This window comes from Bombina bombina, chromosome 12 (genome assembly GCF_027579735.1).
Source record: "Bombina bombina isolate aBomBom1 chromosome 12, aBomBom1.pri, whole genome shotgun sequence".
NCBI classification, from domain to species: domain Eukaryota; kingdom Metazoa; phylum Chordata; class Amphibia; order Anura; family Bombinatoridae; genus Bombina; species Bombina bombina.
In genome coordinates, this window is record NC_069510.1 from 13529653 (window position 1) to 13553704 (window position 24052).

Consider the following 24052-nt stretch of genomic DNA (forward strand, 5'->3'; position numbering starts at 1 on the left):
CACTGAGGGTTTGAGAGACTGTGTGTAACCAGCAAGCACTAAGGGTTTGGGAGACTGTGTGTTACCAGCAAGCACTAAGGGTTTGAGAGACTGTGTGTAGCCAGCAAGCACTGAGGGTTTGAGAGGCTGTGTGTAACCAGCAAGCACTGAGGGTTTGAGAGGCTGTGTGTAACCAGCAAGCACTGAGGGTTTGAGAGGCTGTGTGTAACCAGTAAGCACTGAAGGTTTGAGAAAAGCACTGAGGGTTTGAGAGGCTGTGTGTAACCAGCAAGCACTGAGGGTTTGGGAGACTGTGTGTTACCAGCAAGCACTAAGGGTTTGAGAGACTGTGTGTAACCAGCAAGCACTGAGGGATTGAGAGGCTGTGTGTAACCAGTAAGCACTGAAGGTTTGAGAGGTTGTGTGTAACCAACAAGCACTGAGGGTTTGAGAGGCTGTGTGTAACCAGCAAGAACTGAAGATTTGAGAGACTGTGTGTAACCAGCAAGCACTGAGAGTTTGGGAGACTGTGTGTAACCAGCAAGCACTGAGGGTTTGGGAGACTGTGTGTTACCAGCAAGCACTGAGGGTTTGAGAGACTGTGTGTAACCAGCAAGCACTGAGGGTTTGGGAGACTGTGTGTTACCAGCAAGCACTGAGGGTTTGATAGACTGTGTGTAACCAGCAAGCACTGAGGGTTTGAGAGGCTGTGTGTAACCAGTAAGCACTGAAGGTTTGAGAGGCTGTGTGTAACCAGCAAGCACTGAGGGTTTGAGAGGCTGTGTGTAACCAGCAAGCACTGAGGGTTTGAGAGGCTGTGTGTAACCAGCAAGAACTGAAGGTTTGAGAGACTGTGTGTAACCAGTAAGCACTGAAGGATTGAGAGGCTGTGAGTAACCAGCAAGCACTGAGGGTTTAAGAGACTGTGTGTAACCAGCTCAAACAGAGATGAGAGACTGTGTGTAACCAGCAAGCACTGAGGGGCGGAGAGACTGTGTGTAACCAGCAAGTACTGAAGGTTAGAGAGACTGTGTGTAACCAGCAAGCACTGAGGGTTTGAGAGACTGTGTGTAACCAGCGCAAACTGAGAGTTGAGAGACAGTGTGTAACCGGCAAACACTGAGTGTTTGGGATATTGTGTGTAACCATCAAGCACTGAGGGTTTGGGGGGACTGTGAGTAACCAGCAAGAGCAGAGGGTTTGGGAGACTGTGTATAACCAGCAAGAGCTGAGGGTTTGGGGGACTGTGCGTAACCAGCAAAAGCTGAGGGATTGAGAGACAGTGTGTAACCAGCAAGCAGTGAGGGTTTGAGAGACTGTATGTAACCAACAAAAGCTGAGGATTTGGGGGACTGTGTGTAACCAGCAAGAGCTGAGGGATTGAGAGACAGTGTGTAACCAGTGAAAGCTGAGGCTTTGGAGGGGGGGCTGTGAGTAAGCAGCAAGAGTAGAGGGTTTAGGAGACTGTATAACCAGCAAGAGCTGAGGGTTTTGGGGACTGTGTGTAACCAGCAAACACTGAGGGGTTTGGGATACTGTATGCAACCAGCAAGAGCTGAGGGTTTGGGGGATTATGTGTAACCAACAAGAGCTGAGGGTTTGGGATACTGTATATAACCAGCTAGAGCTGAGGGTTTGTTGGGACTGTGAGTAACCAGCAAGAGCTTAGAGTTTGGGAGAATGTGCGTAACCAGCAAGAGCTGAGAGTTTGGGAGACTGTGCGTAACCAGCAAGAGCTGAGAATTTGAGAGACAGTGTGTAACCAGCAAGAGATGTGGGTTTTGAAAGACAGTGTGTAACCAGCAAGATCTGAGTATTTGAGAGACAGTGTGTAACCAGCAAGAGCTGAGGGTTTGGGGGACTGGGTGTAACCAGCAAGCACTGAGGGTTTGGGGGACTGTGTGTAACCAGCAAGTAGTGAGTGTTTGGGGGACTGTGCGTAACCAGCAAGCAGTGAGGGTTTGAGAGACAGTGTGTAACCAGCAAGCAGTGAGAGTTTGAGAGACAGTGTGTAAACAGCAAGAGTTAAAGGGTTTGGGGAACTGTGCGTAACCAGGAAGAGCTAAGGTTTTGGGGGATTGTGCGTAACCAGCAAGAGCTGAGGGTTTGGGGGCCTGTGAGTAACCAGCAAGCAGTAAGGGTTTGAGAGACAGTGTGTAACCAGCAAGCAGTGAGGGTTTGAGAGACTGTGTGTAACCAGCAAGAGCTGAGGGTTTGGGCGCCTCTGAGTAACCAGCAAGCAGTAAGGGTTTGAGAGGCAGTGTGTAACCAGCAAGCAGTGAGGGTTTGAGAGACTGTGTGTAACCAGCAAGCAGTAAGGGTTTGAGAGACAGTGTGTAACCAGCAAGCAGTGAGGGTTTGAGAGACTGTGTGTAACCAGCAAGCAGTAAGGGTTTGAGAGACAGTGTGTAACCAGCAAGCAGTGAGGGTTTGAGAGACTGTGTGTAACCAGCAAGAGCTGAGGGTTTGGGCGCCTCTGAGTAACCAGCAAGCAGTAAGGGTTTGAGAGGCAGTGTGTAACCAGCAAGCAGTGAGGGTTTGAGAGACTGTGTGTAACCAGCAAGAGCTGAGGGTTTGGGGGCCTCTGAGTAACCAGCAAGCAGTAAGGGTTTGAGAGGCAGTGTGTAACCAGCAAGCAGTGAGGGTTTGAGAGACTGTGTGTAACCAGCAAGAGCTGGGGGTTTGGGGGCCTCTGAGTAACCAGCAAGCAGTAAGGGTTTGAGAGGCAGTGTGTAACCAGCAAGCAGTGAGGGTTTGAGAGACTGTGTGTAACCAGCAAGAGCTGAGGGTTTGAGAGACTGTGTGTAACCAGTTAGAACGCTGAGGGAACTGTGTGTAATCTGCAAGAGTTGAGGGTTTGAGAGACTTGCGTAACCAGCAAGAGTTGAGGGTTTGAAAGACTTGCATAACCAGTGAGAGCTGAGGGTTTGAGAGACAGTATGAGAACAGCAATCTTTGAGACTTATAAAGACTGTGTTACCAGGACGTGCTGAGCACTTATTACCATGACTTGTGCTCACACTGAGGCTTACAGTTACACACACAATGATATACAAAGCAAAGACCTATAAAAGAATTAATAACCAAGTACGAAACATTTTGAGGGACAGACAAATGATTGAATGGTCACCTGCAGGAGAGGATATCACTCATTAAGGCCTAGATTACGAGTGGAGTGCAATATTGTACTTACACGAGCTCTATATTGGCGCTCCACTCAGTAATACCAGCGCATGTAAATGTGTGCTGGTATTACAAATAAAGCACAATGCGAAAGTGAACTTGTGTTCACATTGCCTGGAAGGCAAGCGCTCACAAGAGCGAACCTACAGTACATAGGCTCCAACGGGAGCCTCTTTTCTCCAACATTGGTGTGTCCGGTCCACGGCGTCATCCTTACTTGTGGGAATATCTCTTCCCCAACAGGAAATGGCAAAGAGTCCCAGCAAAGCTGGCCATATAGTCCCTCCTAGGCTCCGCCCACCCCAGTCATTCTCTTTGCCGTTGCACAGGCAACATCTCCACGGAGATGGTTAAGAGTTTTTTGGTGTTTAAATGTAGTTTTTTATTCTTCTATCAAGTGTTTGTTATTTTAAAATAGTGCTGGTATGTACTATTTACTCTGAAACAGAAAAGGATGAAGATTTCTGTTTGTGAGAGGAAGATGATTTTAGCAGACAGTAACTAAAATCGATTGCTGTTTCCACATAGGACTGTTGAGATGAAGTAACTTCAGTTGGGGGAAACAGTTAGCAGACTTTTCTGCTTAAGGTATGACTAGCCATATTTCTAACAAGACCATGTAATGCTGGAAGGCTGTCATTTCCCCTCATGGGGACCGGTAAGCCATTTTCTTAGTCAAGCAAACAGAATAAAGGGCTTAATATGGGCTATAAAACTGGTAGACACTTTTATGGGCTAAATCGATTGCTTTATTTGGGCATTTTATACATGTTTATGCTGATAATTCACATTTATAAACTTGGGGAACGTTTTTTAACGGCAGGCACTATGTTAGACACCTTTTCCAGTCAGGGAGGGCCTTCCCAGTTGTAGGCTGAGCCTCATTTTCGCGCCATTACTGCGCAGTTGTTTTTTGAGAGCAAGACATGCAGATGCATGTGTGAGGATCTGAAAGTAGCTGGAAAAGTTTCTAGAAGGCGTCACTTGGTATCGTATTCCCCTCTGGGCTTGGTTAGGTCACAGCAAAGGCTATAGCTGGGACTGTATAGGGGTTAAATTTGTAAACGGCTCCGGTTCCGTTATTTTAAGGGTTAAAGCTCTGAAAATTGGTGTGCAATACTCTTAATGCTTTAAGACACTGTGGTGAAATTTTGGTAATTTTTGAACAATTCCTTCATACTTTTTCACATATTCAGTAATAAAGTGTTTTCTGTTTAAAATTTAAAGAGACAGTAACGGTTTTGTTTTAAAACGTTTTTTGTGCTTTATTGACAAGTTTAAGCCTGTTTAACATGTCTGTGCCTTCGGATAAGCTATGTTCTACCGTGGATCTAAAGGATGCGTACCTACATATTCCTATCCACAAAGAACATCATCAGTTCCTAAGGTTCGCCTTTCTGGACAAACATTACCAGTTTGTGGCCCTCCCATTCGGGTTAGCCACTGCTCCAAGGATTTTCACAAAGGTACTAGGGTCCCTTCTAGCGGTTCTAAGACCGAGGGCATTGCAGTAGTACCTTACTTGGACGACATTCTAATACAAGCGTCGTCCCTGTCAAAAGCAAAGGCTCATACAGACATCGTTCTGGCCTTTCTCAGATCACACGGATGGAAGGTGAACATAGAAAAAAGTTCTCTGTCTCCGTCAACAAGAGTTCCCTTCTTGGGAACAATATTAGATTCCTTAGAAATGAGGATTTTTCTGACAGAGGTCAGAAAGTCAAAACTTCTAAGCACTTGTCAAGTTCTTCATTCTGTTCCACGTCCTTCCATAGCGCAGTGCATGGAAGTAGTAGGGTTGATGGTTGCAGCAATGGACATAGTTCCTTTTGCACAAATTCATCTAAGACCATTACAACTGTGCATGCTCAAACAGTGGAATGGGGACTATACAGACTTGTCTCCAATGATTCAAGTGGATCAGAAGACCAGAGATTCACTCCGTTGGTGGCTGACCCTGGACCATCTATCCCAGGGAATGAGCTTCCGCAGACCAGAGTGGGTCATTGTCACGACCGACGCCAGTCTAGTGGGCTGGGGCACGGTCTGGGAATCCCTGAAAGCTCAGGGACTATGGTCTCGGGAAGAGTCTCTTCTCCCGATAAACATTCTGGAACTAAGAGCGATCTTCAATGCTCTCAGGGCTTGGCCTCAGCTAGCAAAGGCCAGATTCATAAGATTCCAATCAGACAACATGACGACCGTTGCGTATATCAATCATCAGGGAGTTCCCTGGCGATGAAAGAAGTGACCAAAATAATTCAATGGGCGGAGGATCACTCCTGCCACCTATCTGCGATCCACATCCGGGTGTGGAAAACTGGGAAGCGGATTATCTGAGTCGTCAGACATTCCATCCGGGGGAGTGGGAACTCCACCCGGAGATCTTTGCCCAACTAACTCAATTATGGGGCATTCCAGACATGGATCTGATGGCGTCTCGTCAGAACTTCAAGGTTCCTTGCTACGGGTCCAGATCCAGGGATCCCAAGGCGACTCTAGTAGATGCACTAGTAGCACCTTGGACCTTCAACCTAGCTTATGTATTTCCACCGTTTCCTCTCATTCCCAGGCTGGTAGCCAGGATCAAACAGGAGAGGGCCTCGGTGATCTTGATAGCTCCTGCGTGGCCACGCAGGACTTGGTATGCAGACCTGGTGAATATGTCATCGGTTCCACCATGGAAGCTACCTTTGAGACAGGACCTTCTTGTTCAGGGTCCATTCGAACATCCAAATCTGGTCTCCCTCCAGCTGACGGCTTGGAGATTGAACGCTTGATTCTATCAAAGCGTGGGTTTTAGATTCTGTGATAGATACTCTGGTTCAGGCCAGAAAACCGGTAACTAGAAAGATTTACCATAAAATATGGAAAAGATATATCTGTTGGTGTGAATCCAAAGGATTCCCATGGAATAAGATAAAAATTCCTAAGATTCTCTCCTTTCTACAAGAAGGTTTGGAGAAAGGATTATCTGCAAGTTCTCTAAAGGGACAGATCTCTGCTTTATCTGTCTTACTACACAAAAGACTGGCAGCTGTGCCAGATGTTCAAGCATTTGTTCAGGCTCTGGTTAGGATCAAGCCTGTTTACAGACCTTTGACTCCTCCCTGGAGTCTAAATCTAGTTCTTTCAGTTCTTCAAGGGGTTCCGTTTGAACCTTTACATTCCATAGATATTAAGTTACTATCTTGGAAAGTTTTGTTTTTGGTTGCTATTTCTTCTGCTAGAAGAGTTTCAGAGTTATCTGCTCTGCAGTGTTCTCCGCCCTATCTGGTGTTCCATGCAGATAAGGTGGTTTTGCGTACTAAGCCTGGTTTTCTTCCAAAGGTTGTTTCTAACAAGAATATTAACCAGGAGATAGTTGTACCTTCTTTATGTCCGAATCCAGTTTCAAAGAAGGAACTTTTGTTACACAATTTGGACGTAGTCCGTGCTCTAAAATTCTATTTAGAGGCTACAAAAGATTTCAGACAAACATCTTCTTTGTTTGTTGTCTATTCTGGTAAAAGGAGAGGTCAAAAAGCGACTTCTACCTCTCTTTCCTTTTGGCTTAAAAGCATCATCCGATTGGCTTATGAGACTGCCGGACGGCAGCCTCCTGAAAGAATCACAGCTCACTCCACTAGGGCTGTGGCTTCCACATGGGCCTTCAAGAACGAGGCTTCTGTTGACCAGATATGTAAGTCAGCGACTTGGTCTTCACTGCACACTTTTGCCAAATTTTACAAATTTGATACTTTTGCTTCTTCGGAGGCTATTTTTGGGAGAAAGGTTTTGCAAGCCGTGGTGCCTTCCGTTTAGGTAACCTGATTTGCTCCCTCCCTTCATCCGTGTCCTAAAGCTTTGGTATTGGTTCCCACAAGTAAGGATGACGCCGTGGACCGGGCACACCAATGTTGGAGAAAACAGAATTTATGCTTACCTGATAAATTACTTTCTCCAACGGTGTGTCCGGTCCACGGCCCGCCCTGGTTTTTTAATCAGGTCTGATGAATTATTTTCTCTAACTACAGTCACCACGGTACCATATGGTTTCTCCTATATTTTTCCTCCTGTCCGTCGGTCGAATGACTGGGGTGGGCGGAGCCTAGGAGGGACTATATGGCCAGCTTTGCTGGGACACTCTGCCATTTCCTGTTGGGGAAGAGATATTCCCACAAGTAAGGATGACCCCGTGGACCGGACACACCGTTGGAGAAAGTAATTTATCAGGTAAGCATAAATTCTGTTTTTCATGCTGTCAGACACGGCAAACCATCTAGCGCTGTGTTGGGCAGCATAAAAATAAATAAATATATATATAGAACGTATTAATTTGCTTAGTTAACCATGTATTAGGCTGTACTAAATAGATCGATGTCTAATGGCTATTTCATACATTCAGTGCGAATACTTCATAGCTGGAATAAATGTCACTGTTAATACAATACTTTACTTTAGGTGCGCTTAGCGCAAAGTGAGACTGCGAGCACGTGGGAGCATTAACCAGCCACTTGTAATGGCTGGTTATTTAACCCTTTATGGGCGCACATTAAAATAGCACTCCACTTATAATCTAGCCCTAAAGTATGTAATCTGTAGGCTCATGAAATGGTCAGATTAAGGCACTGTACCTGTGCACAACTGGGTCTTCAGTGGCGTAACCATAAGGCAAACTGTCCTCCCACATGTGTTGGTAATGAGAAGGGACTCCTGTGGTACGAGTGCCCACGTCTCTCAGCTGCCCACTGTCCAAAGACAGCATTTGCCGCTCTGCCCTGGCACGCACTTCCCCAAGTGACCGCACCAGTTGCACCTGTAAATGAAATATAAAGTAAATGAATAATGTGGTTAATATGGGACACTGCTCTAATAAAATACTATGTTACACTAGAATGTCTGTAAAATTCAAAGGCTTGCATCGAAACGTTCCTATGATTACAACAATGTTAGCTTCCAGCACTGGGAGAAACAGAGGAGCTAGAGGGTAAAGATGGGAGGTGCTGAACAGAAAAGAGAAAACTCTAGAATATTTCTGTTACTTTGTTGTGAAGCGCTGATATGAATACTAAGCTGTGGGAGATGAGAAGCAGATCTTATGTCAAGAAAATCAGCAAACCCTGATGTCCAAATGTAACTGATTGTTACAACAAAAACATTGTCATATTTATTTATTTTCCAAAAAGGAATGTAAAGCTTAGGAAGCAGCCGCAGGTTATTGAGCGTTGGGAGTGGCTATGGGGTCTCAAGAGTAGGTATTTACATTTGAAGGCTGCACATTCCCTTATCGTTCTGACACCGTTTTTAGTTGTGGTTGTGTCGATTTCGGAGATGGTTTCCTGGGCGAATTGGTTTGGGAAGCATAGAGTTCTAATCACATCACTGCCCTGTTTAGATAGTAGTGGCACGCGGTAATATGTTATATGCACTGTACCTCGGCATCAAACATCTGCCTGTACACCTTGCCACTTGGGACCACGTGTATCTCCCCCACCGTAGCCATTGTGTCCGCAAGTCACTGAAAAGAAACACAAAGCTGTCGGACAGAAAAAATATATCAAAGAAAAGCTACAGGTGTCAAGGTACAGTGAATTGCTATAGCAACTGTTACAGTCTTACACGTAATAATATTTATTAAACATATAAATACACTTTCTTGTTTAGTCCTTGCTAGAGATTATATATACAGTGTTCCCCACAGAAAATGTTGCCAGTCGGGTGGTATTATGGAGTAGCTGGGTGGGGGCAGTGTAATATTTTCTAATATTATATCATTTTCTGCTATACAAAGCACAAATGAATTGCATAATTTAACATAAATGTATTTAATGATGATTTGTGCAATAAAAATGTAATATTTTTAATATTAGCTAATATTTAGCTTAATATTTGTTAACATCTTAGCTGGGTAAAATCAGCCAGGTAGTGAATCCGTTAAAAAGGTCCTGTCAATACAGTATATATATTGCAAAAAACAGACAGCACTCACTGGATTTCAAATAGTTAAATACTCCTTTATTTTGTGATGTTTCTGGGACTTATTCCCCTTCCTCATTGGTCTGAGGGAGGGAAATAAGTCCCCAAAACGTGACAAAATAAATGAGTCTTTCACTTCTTTGAAATCCAGTGAGTGCTGTCTGTTTTTTTGCAATATCTACAACCTTTGGACTGAACCCTGGTCGTTGGCATTTTTGTAGTGAGAGTGTGGGCCCTCCTGGACTTATATATATATATATATATATATATATATACACATACATTTGTACTCTTCAAGTTGAGTATTTAACTATGGAATATAAGACATCTCTAATGAAAACAGGGGTGAGTATACACAATTATTTAATTAGTAAAATACATTTTGCCCAGACTTTCGAAGAACATTTATTTTTTTTATACAGTAAGTACTTACTGTAAAAACACACATATCCTGGCAGTTGCTATATATAAAGCATTTCAACACATTTCCTATTAAGGGTAATGATAATAATAATGCATATGCAGAATATAAACAAGTGTCCCAGTAAATACTGTATAAACAACCATTTCTAAGTACTAATTGCCTATACAGCACCTCCCAAAAGTAGTACAAGAGTTGTATAGGCACCACCCAATAGTTACTGTAACTGTGTCATTGTTGGAACCATAATCCCTAGTGGCTTTACTCTATGAAACCATTGGTGGTAAATCTTCCTAGAATTTTAAGACATACCAAACAACAGCCAACCTCAATATCATCAAATATCCCCAATGGCTAATTTCCCATGACCTGGATCTACAGGAAGTAAGAAATCTTTTTAGAGTTTCACAGCAATTATGGAAAGGATTATCAGAACGATATAATACAGTGGACATACCTATGTTCGGTTAGAGGCCAATTTATTTCTGCACAAACATGCCTATGCCATCCTATTTATGGCTTGGTAGGAATGGTCCCATGCTTTTGGCAACAGAAAATCCATTCAGGAAGAATATCTTCATCTATAAAAGATTAATTGATGATTTGATTTTTTTTATTTGGAAAATTAAATCTGATTGTTCTATCCATGGCTTTATGGAATATTTAAATTCACACCTACATCATATGATCTTAGTGTTGGTTAGTTCTTAACCAAAAATTATTTTATCTGTATAAAGGAAACCCATTAGAAGCAACATGTTGTTACATTTTAGGAGCGTGCTTTGCGGTAAATCCAAGCGACAGTACATGAATCTAAAGCGAAATTGCTCTGATGAATCTGACTTTGTCAAATATAGCATTAGATTATGAAATTGATTGATGGAGTGAGGTTATCACGGATGCTGTCTGTAACCATTGTTTGCTACAAGTAAAATTGATGGCTAGGGATTCCCTTTTATTGGAATCTAAACGGAAGGTTGAATCTATAGGCCCAACACCAGTGACAAAATATAGTAATGAATTTGATCAAATCTGTGGGATTTTAAGGATTTTCTTCTTCTTCTGGTAACACATGGGGGCATATTTAACAAAGGTCTGTCGGACCTGATCCGACAGTGCGGATCAGGTCCGACAGACCTCGCTGAATGAGGAGAGCAATAAGCTCTCCGTATTCAGCATTGCACCAGCAGCTCTTGTGAGATGGTCTTGACAACGCCACCCCCTGCAGATTCGTGGCCAATCAGCCGCTAGCAGGGAGGTGTCAATCAACCCGATCGTACTCGATTGGGTTGAATTGTGGCGATCTCTGAGGAGATCTCTGAGGATCTCTGAGGAGGCGGACAGGTTATGGAGCAGCAGTCTTTAGACCGCTGCTCCATAACTTGTGTTTATGGTGAGTCTGAAGGCTCGACAGAAACACGGGCCCTCAAGCTTCAAACGGAACTTGATAGATATGCCCCATGGTGATGATTAGTTAAAGGGATAGTGATATAGCATTATAGGATAAGTAAGAGTTGAAGTACTATTGCTGCTGATTTGTGATCTAGCTATGACTACTATAAGGGGCGATGTTACTAGTCACATAGGACCATGTTACAACTCTTTATCAAGATGTCAATCGATAATCCGTTTTAGATGGGCGTAGGCAGGACTATATTCTACTCTACTACATTCCAGGGCGGGGGATTTAAAGGGGCAGTCTACACTAAAATTGTTATTGTTTAAAAAGATAGATAGATAACACCTTTACTACCCATTCCCTGGCTTTGCACAACCAGCATCGTTAGATTAATATACTTTATAAAATTTAAACCTCTAAATGTCTGCCTGTGTCTAAGCCACTATAGACAGCCTCTTATCACATGCTTTTTTATTTGCTTTTTATAACAGGAGACTGCTAGTTCATGTGGGCCATATAGATAAGATTATGTTTACGCAGTTTACGCAGTTAGGACTGCAGATACAGTTGAACTAACTACACCATCTGCTTCTGTAACCTGATTGGTTCCTCATTTGCTGACTGCTGTGGTAATGAGAATAAATAAGTCGTTTACTTAACATCTGGATTCCAATGTCTTCCTGAGAGGCTGAGAAAAGTTCTATAACAGAAATGAATCCCAAAATGTTATTCTGTGATTCAGACAAAGCATTCAATTAAAATAAAAAAGGGTTTAATTTCCCTTTAACAGAATTAAAGGATGGAAAGCTTGTGATTTTGTGCTGATCTCAGGTTATTTTATTTCTTGTATCTCTGGTTATCGATGTCCAACATCACTAGTGATAATCCTTGCTCCAAATTGCCTCATTATGTTACAGATGCACATGCTCAGGATGTCACACACGAGCCATTACAGAAAGTGTCAAAAGGCCACTTAGGGAAGGAAATGCTGGTACAGAAGCAGAAAGCATATTGATTTTTTTTCCCATCCACAATCATCCAATAGCTTAATAAATCTATAGATATAATAAACTTTTGGAATTATTAGTTATGTGTTATATACAGGGGGAGTTTAGCATATGTAATCAACAAGGGTATTTGTAAATAAGTGCTTTAGAAATATATAGCACCTATATATACCTAAAGTAAATTTATTTTGTATGATGATGATAGTCCATAGGAATCCATAAGATGTGGGATATAATTCCGGCCACTAGGAGGAGACCAAGAACCCAAACAAGAGCTTTAAGTTCCCTCCCACCTCCCATCAGTTTTGGTTTTTGTCCTCAGGAGAAGGTTGAGAATAGAGGTGTTACGGCTTATGGATTAATATTTGGGAGCTCAGACCAATGTGAGAGTCCCTGGGACATATCATTCAAAAGAAGACAGAAGAGATTTCCAGGAAACATGAAAACATGAACATAGGAATACCCTGTTATGTGTGTAGTATCTTCCTAGGGATTTCAGCCATAACTACCCTCAGGCATCACAGAGGCATGTCCCTTAGCTCCCCCCCCCCTGTGGGAATACAGGTATTTTCTTCTCAGATCCTCTGCTATACCTGTACAGCACTGGATGGGCTCTCTACTGGATACAGCAACATACCTCATGCTGGTAAGCTCAGTGGAGGGGTGCTTCAATCAGGTAAGTGATTCCAGCACTCACACAGTCCACAAGGCTATTTGTAGATACTTTTACTCAGTAGAGCATAGCCAGGGGATTACAGGTATGCTCTCAGTCATATGTTGTTTGTGAGGATTGTATAGCGATATGCTTGGTGCTGAACTTTGCCCTTTTACTTATGATCTCAGCAGCATTCACCAACACTTTAGGATCCTAGACTTCTTCAAGATGGTCTTGACAAAGGAGTGTTCACTAACTCCTTAAAGGCAAAAAAGTTCTACTTATATGCTCTTTTCCATAAAAGTTTAGCCAACCTCCGGGATATCCTGGCTTCGACCAGATGTTAGTGAGGATTAGGCCAGTTGTGAGGTCATTTTCTCTTTCCTGGAATTTTAATTTAGTTCTTCAGTTCTTCAATGCTCTCCTTTGAACCTAGGCCCTGCATATATATCAAATGGATCTCCTGGAAGAATTTTCTTCCGGTCATTTCTAAGCGAGAAGAGTCTATGAATTTCCCTTTCTGGTTTTTCATGAAATAAGGCATTTCTTCATACAAGTGATTTTCTTCTTCAGCTACTTCTTCAACAGAGTTCCAGTTAATTTGTTAACTATTCTGGTTCTTGTAAAAGGTAGAAAGCTACTGATGCAGTTTTGGCTTCTTATGGCTCAAACAGGTAATTCTCAAAGCTTTCTTGTAACAGAAAAGTTTTTTCCTAAATCGTATCTCAATTGATTTCACTAGATAAGTTGCTCTTCCTGGGCTTTCCAGAACAATGCATCGTCGGAGATTTGCAAAGTGGCAACATGGTCTCTCTGAGTACAATCTCCAAAATGTACTGTTTTGATGTTTTTTGTTTCTTCAGAGACAGTTTTGGACATGAAAAGTCCTTTAGGCCACAGTGTCCGGCAAATAGGAACTACCTTATTTTGTCCCTCCTTTTCCTTAATATGGACTCTCCACTTAGATATTAAATCCCACGTTATGGATTCCTATGGACTATCATCATCATAAGAAAGAAAACAAAACTTATGCTTACCTGATCAATTATTTTCTTTCGGAATAACGATACTCCATAGGCCACGCCCTTTGATGTTTTTGGGGAGACAGTCCTAATTGCACCTCTGTAAAAGCTGCTTTTTGTCATTCTAATCTTTCGATTCCTTTTCTCTGCTCAGCTATACGTTAAACTGAAGAGAGATGGGAAGGAACTTAAAGCTCTTGTGTAAGTTCTTGGCCTCCTCCTAGTGGTGGGAATTATATCCCACGTGTTATGGATTCCTATGGACTCTCATCATCCCGAAAGAAAATAATTAGTAATTCTCTGTGACTTTATATTAAATATATTGCTCACAGTAAAATAGTTCATGACCTCAGCACTGCTGATGCTGATTGGCTGCAGTTAATTTCTTTTCTTTTTTTTACCTGCAGCTGGGAGCAGGTGAAGTATAACTTTTTACACATAACTTACTCTGGTGAGCTGAGGAAATTGTGAGGTAAAATATCTTCCTTTTTTACATAGAGATGCTCCGGTGATATTTTCCTGTCAGCTTTTTACAGTTATACTGCATCAGTTTCAAGTGATTTAGCATATGAGTATTATGTCCCTTTAACTCTCATGAGCTTTCATAGTAAACTTCCTTAAACTGAATAGGGAAATAAGATGAGTGTGCATGAGGCTCACTCCTTTGCCTGTCCCGGGACAGGCATACTGATTTGCTGCTTAAAGTCCTTTACAGTGGGGTGAGAATACATAGGACATTTTGAGGTAAAATATCTTTCTTTTTTACATAGAGATGTTCAGGTGATATTTTCTAGTCAGCTTTTTACAGCTATGTTGCATCACTTTCAAGTGTTTCAACATATATGCTGCATGTACAGTATATACACACACATTTCCCAGTAAGACCTAGCTGCATATACAGTATATACACACACATTTCACAATAAGATCTTGCTGCATATACAGTATATACACACACACACATTTCCCAGTAAGACCTTGCTGCATATACAGTATATACAAACACATTTACCAGTAAGACCTTGCTGCACAGTATATACACACACATTTCTCAGTAAGACCTTGCTGCATATACAGTATACACACAGATTTCTCAGTAAGACCTTGCTGCATATACAGTATATATACACACACATATTTCTCAGTAAGACCTTGCTGCATATACAGTATATACACACACATTTCTCAGTAATACCTTGCTGCATATACAGTATATACACACACATTTCTCAGTACGACCTTGCTGCATATACAGTATACACACAGATTTCTCAGTAAGACCTTGCTGCATATACAGTATACACACGAATTTCTCAGTAAGACCTTGCTGCATATACAGTATATATATATATATATACAAACACACACACATTTACCAGTAAGATCTTGCTGCATATACAGTATATACACACACATTTACCAGTAAGATCTTGCTGCATATACAGTATATACACACACATTTACCAGTACGATCTTGCTGCATATATACACACATTTACCAGTACAATCTTGCTGCATATATACACACATTTCTCAGTAAGATCTTGCTGAATATCTGTATATACACACACATTTCTCTGTAAGACCTTGCTGCATATACAGTATATACACACACATTTCCCAGTAAGACCTTGCTGCATATACAGTATACACACATATTCCCCAGTAAGACCTTGCTGCATATACTGTACAGTGGGTCTGCACGATTAATTGCGGTTGAGGTTTTAAACCGCAATTAATCATCGCGGTTTAAAAACCGCAAGAGTACACGATTTTTAGCCCCGGCCAGAAGCGACATCACTCGCGCCATGTGAACAGGCTTAGCGGCGACTGAAGAGAAGATCCTGAGCACACACGTGACGGGTCTTTCTCCCTCTAAGCATTCAGCGTTCCTGGGATGGTCCCGGGGAGGAGGGGCGGGACATAGACTGGGAAGGAGGTGCCTCTAGCAGGTGATTGGTGGACTGGTGTTACTGTAGCATGACAGTGGCCCTTGAATTTAGCACAGACACGACACCAGGTTTTTCATTACAGGCGGTGCTGTGGGATCATGATACTTCCTGTTCTGTCACTACAGTTCCTGTGAGCCCCACGTCTTCACATCTGAGGGAAATATTAACTTGTTCTAATGTTTAAAATGCACTGAGGTCCCTGGGAGGCAGCTGAGAGGCTAAAACGCTAATAAAGTACCGCTTTATTATGCACTGTGTTTTAATTTGAAATAGTATTTTCTAAGCTGCCTCCCAGGGACCTGAGTGCATTTTAAACATTAGAACAAGTTAATATTTTCCCTCTGATGTGAAGACGTGGGGCTCACAGGAACTGTAGGGACAGAACAGGAAGTATCATGATCCCACAGCACCGCCTGTAATGAAAAAGCCGGTGACGTGTCGATGCTAAATTCCAGGGCCACTCTCATGCTACAGTAACACCAGTCCACCAATCACCTGCTAGAGGCACCTCCTCCCCGGGACCATCCCAGGAACGCTGACTGTTCAGAGGGAGAGAGACCCGTCACGTGTGTAAAATTAAGGTGTTATAGTAATTTATAAAGTAAATCGCAATCGCGTTTCTTTTTATTTTAAAATCGCGATCCCCCCCCATATCGCCCAGCCATACTGTAAAGTATATATAAACACACATTTCTCAGTAAGACCTTGCTGCATATACAGTATATACACACACACACACATTTCTCAGTAAGACTTTATTATTATTGTACTTTATGTATAAAGCGCCAACATATTCTGCAGCGCTGTCCATGGGTACAATTCATGTAAATAAAACAATAATATCAAACATGTAAGAGACAAGACAAAATTCTACAAACACATACTGGAGGAATCAAGGGCCCTTTTCCCGTGGGAACTTACAATCTAGAAGGGAAGGAGGTTGAGAAACAGGAGGCGAGGACTGCAAGATTGAGAAAGTTGTTAATGCAGAAGTCCTACAGTCTAGCATGAGAAGAGGTGATTGTCGCGGATGCAAGGAGCAGGTCATTGTTGGATCTTAGTGGGTGGGCTGGAGTATAATTGTTGATTAGAGAGGATAGGTAGAGGGGAGCGGCGTTGGTGAGAGCTTTGTATGTAAGGGTGAGGATTTTTAATTTAATTCTGCTGTGAATGGGGAGCCAATGAAGGAACTCACAGAGAGGTGCAGCAGATACAGAGGATTAGCCTGGTGGATTAGCCTGGCAGAGGCATTTAGGATGGATTGAAGGGGGAAGAGGCGCGAAAGAGGAAGGCCAGTACGTAGGTTATTGCAGTAGTCAAGTCGGGAAATAACAAGGGAGTGGATTATTTGCTTTGTGGTGTTAGTGCTCAGAAAAGGGCAAATCTTGGAAATATTGTGTAGGTGGTTGTGGCAGGATAAAGAAAGTGTTTGGATGTGGGGGATGAAGGATAGATTTGAGTCAACTGTAACTCTGAGGCAGCGGAATTGGGGCAATGGAGAGATGGTGATGCTGTCGACAGGGATAGAAAAGTCAGAAGTCGGCATAGAGCTTGAAGGGGGGGGGGGGGGTTAGAAGGAGCTCAGTCTTGGACATGTTAATCTTTAGGTGGTGAGAGGCCATCCAGAAAGAAATACCAGATAAACCGTCGCTGACATGAGAAAGGACAGAGGGAGAGAGAGCAGGGGTGGAGAGGTAGATCTGGGTGTCATCAGCATAGAGGTGATATTTGAAGCCATAACTGTTGATAAGTTTACCCAGTGAAGAAGTTAAAAAAATGGAGAAGAGTAGAGGACCCAGAACAGATGCTTGAGGTACTCCAACAGACAGAGGCATTAAAGAGTCGCCACCAAATGACACAGAAAAAGACCTGTGAAAAAGATAAGAGTGAATCCAAGAAAGAGCAGTGTCACAGAGGCCAAAAGAGCTAAGGGTCAGTAGGAGGAGGGGGTGGTCAACTGTGTCAAAGGCAGCAGAGAGGTCAAGTAAGATAAGTATAGAATAGTGGCCATTACTTTTAGCAGAAATAAGATCATTAATAACCTTAGTAAGAGCAGTCTCAGTTGAGTGTTTGGGGCGGAATCCAGATTGCAGGAGGTCAAGCAAAGAGTTGGTGGACAGGAAGTGGGTTAGGCGATTGTAAACTAGTTTTTCAAGGAGTTTTGATGTTAATGGAAGCAGTGATATGGGGCAGTAGTTCTCAGGAGAATTAGGGTCAAGGGAGGCTTTTTTGAGTATGGGAGTGACCTTTGCATCTTTGAAAGAAGATTGGAGTGAACTGGTAGAGAGAGATAGGTTGAAGATGTGAGTAAGAGCAGGAGTGAGGGTGGAAGACAGGGAGGGTATTAGATGGGAAGGGATAGGGGCGAGCGGGCAGATAGTGAGGCGTGAGGAAGATAGTAACGAAGAAACTTCATTCTCAGTGGCTGGATGGAAGATGCAGAGGGTGGCAGAGGAAGTAACTGGTCCTGTTGTAAGATTGCAGGTTGGTGTTCGGATGTTGTTTTGGATAGTAAGTGTTTTTTAAAAAAAGTAGTCTGCCAGGTCTTGAGCACTAAAGACAGACAGGGGTGGGCGTGGAGCAGGTGGGTAGAGGAGAGAGTTAAAGGTGGAGGAGTTGTTTGAGGAAAGAGTGAATATGAGAGAAAAGAAGTAGGTTTACTTGGCTAAGTGGAGGGCAGAAGTGTATGAACGAAGAGTAAACTTATAGTAGATGAAATCAGGTTCAGAGTGAGTTTTCCTCCAGACACGCTCAGCAGTACAGGAGCATTTTTGCAAATAGTGTGTTTGCTGAGAGTGCCAGGGCTATAACTGACGGCGTGATGTTTTGCGCAGTTGGGGAGGGGCAAGTGTGTCTAGTGCAGAGGAGAGAGTTTTGTTATAGTGGGTTGTAGCGAGATCAGGGCAGGTTATAGTGGAAGTGCGAGGAAGGAGATCTTGCATGATTTTTGAAAATTGGAGCGAATCCACAGCATGTAGAATTCTACAGGTGCGGGGGCAGGATGGTTAAGTGGGTTTAGCTGTAGCATTAATATTATGGGTGACCAGGTGATGGTCTGAAATGGGAAAAGGGTGGCAGGTAAGGTCAGATATAGAGCAGAGGTAGGAAAATACCAGGTCGATGGAGTGTCCATCACGGTGAGTAGGGAATAGGGTGGATTGTGAGAGACCGAAGGAGAATGTGAGTGAAAGAGGTTTAGAGGCAGCAAGGGCAGATGGGTTGTCAATGGGAATGTTGAAGTCCCCAATACTTAGGGTTGGTATATTTGTAGAGAGAAAGTGAGGAAGCCAGGTGGTAAAGTTGTCAAGGAATTGGGAGGTCCGTCCAGGAGGGCAATAGATATATATACAGTATATACACACGTTTCCCAGTAAGACCTTGCTGCATATATAGTATATACACACACATTCCCTAGTGAGATCTTGCTGCATATACAGTATATACACACATTTCCCAGAAGGACCTTGCTGCATATACAAACATAGATATTTCCATCAACGTTAGGACAGCAGCTAAATTAGGGCCAATGACATACACAGCCAGTGAATAAGAGATTATGCTATGAAAACACAAAACCATGTAATGCACTTTATCTGCACAGCCCCCTAACCTAACAGTGCTAGTGAAACACAGATAAACAGTAAGCTATACAGTAAGATATTGTTGGGGTATATAAACTCATGTATAGTAGAGTGTATAGAGGGACCAATTGTAAGTGACATATATGAGTGTATGATAAATAATGGGTGTATAGATTGACTTTAAGTTATGCCTATCAAGAGATGTGCTGGTGGGATATATAGTGGTTTATAAGCCCATATCGACAGGCACATGCACATATAACATGTAGTGCCAGATGGAGGTACATAATCAAATAATCAGATGTTGCATAGAGGGGGTTAAAGGTCAGTCATTGAGACATACAATAAAATTGAAGGGTCACACATGGGAATGCATGATATACAGCAGTGATGTCTAACACAAAGGGGCCACATATCCCCATTTTAAAACAGTTAAGGGTCACATTCTTAATTGTGGAGCTGCCAGTTGCCCATCCCTGACATATAGGGGCATATTTATTAAAGTCAGGCGGACCTGATCCGTCAGTGCGGATCAGGTCCGCCAGACTTCGCTGAATACGGCGAGCAATGCGCTCGCCGTATTCAGCATTGCACCAGCAGCTCACAAGGCCGCCAGCAGGGGGTGTCAATCAACCCGATCGTACTCGATCGGGTTAATTTTCGGCGATGTCTGTCCGCCTGCTCAGAGCAGGCGTACAGGTTATGGAGCAGCGGTCTTTGTGACCGCTGCTTCATAACTGCAGGCTCGCCAGAAACATGGGGCATCAAGCTCCATTCTGAGCTTGATACATATGCCCCATAGGATCAAACACATGGACGTATAATGGGAAGCATAATAATGTACAGGCACCATATAGACAGACGTACAGTGATATTATGAGGTCACATATAGGGGTATAGGCACCATATAGACAGACGTACAGTGGGATTATGAGGTCACATATAGGGGGTATAGGCACCATACGAATATACAGTAGGATTATTAGGTCACATATAGGGGATATAGGCACCATACAAATATACAGTAGGATTATGAGGTCACATACAAAATACTTCCACACAGGTGAAAAGGTTCCAGCAGAAAATGGATCGAGAAAAAGAGGTTTAAAAGTATATCCTTTATTAGTATCCGTAAAAAGTATACTGTGTAACATCGCATATACTACAGAAGGTATTTTCAACTATGCAGTGATTTACAGCGATGCTATTTTCCAGGGCCCTATACGAAAGAAGGAGGGTGAGTGAGTTTCTTGTAATTTGATGTGTTTGATTGGACTTCCATTACAAAAATTACCACTACATATCGATACAGTGGGATTTTACTTTACTGACTAACAAATAAAGGGGCTGTGAAAAAATAGGGGTTACAGGATCTATTGGAACTTTGCATATATTTGTATACACAATTACTACACCTGACTTACCTCTGAATGAATACAGTTCCCCTGGTTTAGTAAATTCAAACACATCACTTATTCCCTTAAGCCTGTGTCTGACACAGATACAGTGTATTCATTTTGGGAAATAGTTCAGTGTTTTCTCTTTTATGAGGTCACATATATGGGTATATAGGCACCATACAGAAAGTCATAAAGTAGTAGTATGAGGTCACATATGAGGGGATATAAGCACCATACAGAAAGTCATACAGTAGGATTATGAGGTCACATATAGGGACATAGGCACCACATAGACAGACGTACAGTGGGATTATGAGGTCACATATAGGCACTATACAGACATACAGTGGGATTCTGAGGTCACATATAGGCACTATACAGACAGACAGTGGGATTATGAGGTCACATATAGGCACCATATAGACAGACGCACAGTGGGATTATGAGGTCACATATAGGCACCATATAGACAGACGCACAGTGAGATTATGAGGTCACATATAGGCACTATACATACGTACAGTGGGATTATGAGGTCACATATAAGCACTATACAGACATACAGTGGGATTATGAGGTCACATATAGGCACCATATAGACATACAGTGGGATTATGAGGTCACATATAGGCACCATATAGACAGACGCACAGTGGGATTATGAGGTCACATATAGGCACTATACAGACAGACAGTGGGATTATGAGGTCACATATAGGCACTATACAGACATACAGTGGGATTATGAGGTCACATATAGGCACCATATAGACATACAGTGGGATTATGAGGTCACATATAGGCACCATATAGACAGACGCACAGTGGGATTATGAGGTCACATATAGGCACTATACAGACATACAGAGGGATTATGAGGTCACATATAGGCACCATATAGACAGACATACAGTGGGATTATAAAGTCACATATAGGCACTATACAGACATACAGAGGGATTATGAGGTCACATATAGGCACCATATAGACAGACATACAGTGGGATTATAAAGTCACATATAGGCACTATACAGAGAGACAGTGGGATTATGAGGTCACATATAGGCACTATACAGACATACAGTGGGATTATGAGGTCACATATAGGCACCATATAGACAGACGCACAGTGAGATTATGAGGTCACATATAGGCACTATACAGATGTACAGTGGGATTATGAGGTCACATATAAGCACTATACAGACATACAGTGGGATTATGAGGTCACATATAGGCACCATATAGACATACAGTGGGATTATGAGGTAACATATAGGCACCATATAGACAGACGCACAGTGGGATTATGAGGTCACATATAGGCACTATACAGACAGACAGTGGGATTATGAGGTCACATATAGGCACTATACAGACATACAGTGGGATTATGAGGTCACATATAGGCACCATATAGACATACAGTGGGATTATGAGGTCACATATAGGCACCATATAGACAGATGCACAGTGGGATTATGAGGTCACATATAGGCACTATACAGACATACAGAGGGATTATGAGGTCACATATAGGCACCATATAGACAGACATACAGTGGGATTATGAGGTCACATATAGGCACTATACAGACAGACAGTGGGATTATGAGGTCACATATAGGCACTATACAGACATACAGTGGGATTATGAGGTCACATATAGGCACCATATAGACAGACGCACAGTGGGATTATGAGGTCACATATAGGCACCATACAAACAGACATACAGTGGGATTATGAGGTCACATATAGGCACCATATTCATACAGTGGGATTATGAGGTCACATATAGGCACCATATAGACAGACACACAGTGGGATTATGAGGTCACATATAGGCACCATATAGACAGACACACAGTGGGATTATGAGGTCACATATAGGCACCATACAGACACACAGTGGGATTATGAGGTCACATATAGGCACCATATAGACAGACGCACAGTGGGATTATGAGGTCACATATAGGCACCATACAGACACACAGTGGGATTATGAGGTCACATATAGGCACCATATAGACATACAGTGGGATTATGAGGTCACATATAGGCACTATGCAGACATACAGTGGGATTATGAGGTCACATATAGGCACTATGCAGACACACAGTGGGATTATGAGGTCACATATAGGCACCATATAGACATACAGTGGGATTATGAGGTCACATATAGGCACTATGCAGACATACAGTGGGATTATGAGGTCACATATAGGCACTATACAAACAGACATACAGTGGGATTATGAGGTCACATATAGGCACTATACAAACAGACATACAGTGGGATTATGAGGTCACATATAGGCACTATACAAACATACATACAGTGGGATTATGAGGTCACATATAGGCACTATACAAACAGACATACAGTGGGATTATGAGGTCACATATAGGCACTATACAAACAGACATACAGTGGGATTATGAGGTCACATATAGGCACCATATAGACATACAGTGGGATTATGAGGTCACATATAGGCACTATGCAGACATACAGTGGGATTATGAGGTCACATATAGGCACTATACAAACAGACATACAGTGGGATTATGAGGTCACATATAGGCACTATACAAACAGACATACAGTGGGATTATGAGGTCACATATAGGCACTATGCAGACATACAGTGGGATTATGAGGTCACATATAGGCACCATATATACAGACATACAGTGGGATTATGAGGTCACATATAGGCACCTTATAGACAGACACACAGTGGGATTATGAGGTCACATATAGGCACTATACAAACAGACATACAGTGGGATTATGAGGTCACATATAGGCACTATGCAGACATACAGTGGGATTATGAGGTCACATATAGGCACCATATATACAGACATACAGTGGGATTATGAGGTCACATATAGGCACCTTATAGACAGACACACAGTGGGATTATGAGGTCACATATAGGCACCTTATAGACAGACACACAGTGGGATTATGAGGTCACATATAGGCACCTTATAGACAGACACACAGTGGGATTATGAGGTCACATATAGGCACCATACAAACAGACATACAGTGTGCAGCATAGAGCAGTGTAGCGCTAATGACCGATGAGTGAGGGTGCAAGTGATCGATGAATGTGTTACAAATACCGGGGCACCCTTGCACATTGAGCACACACACACCATTTACTATCACAAGGCAAACCCCTGCACACCCCTTACCGGACGCTCACCCGCTGCTGACGTCACCGCTCGGTACCACTGAGACAAAACAGGCTTCCCCAGCGTCCTCCGTTACCGCGGCAACCGCATATATCTCGCGAGATTCGCGGCTAGCATTCTCAGTGGAGCAAGCGCCCTCTAGCTGTGCGAGAGTGCAGGTACTGTGTCACGTGATGTCAGTGTGTGCTCCTTATGGCACTGTGCCTCTATGCATGCCAGACTGCTGCCTGTACCTTCCTAGTTATGTAAGTCCACTGCCTTGTCACATGGGTTCCTTG

The 24052-nt window shown here is 42.7% G+C and overlaps 1 protein-coding gene across 1 annotated transcript in view; it reads right to left on the reverse strand.

The window, feature by feature from the left end:
- Positions 1–23833, reverse strand: part of CCDC180 (coiled-coil domain containing 180) — a 289632-nt gene extending 265799 nt beyond the window's left edge. Inside the window, exons 1-4 of the mRNA XM_053695554.1 lie at positions 23786–23833; positions 9999–10122; positions 8579–8680; positions 7779–7960 (exon numbers count right to left, since the gene is read on the reverse strand). Coding sequence (XP_053551529.1) covers positions 7779–7960; positions 8579–8647 — 251 coding nt within the window. The 5' untranslated portion in view covers positions 8648–8680; positions 9999–10122; positions 23786–23833. The remainder of the gene's footprint in view (positions 1–7778; positions 7961–8578; positions 8681–9998; positions 10123–23785) is intronic.
- Between the last annotated feature and the right edge of the window lie 219 nt (positions 23834–24052).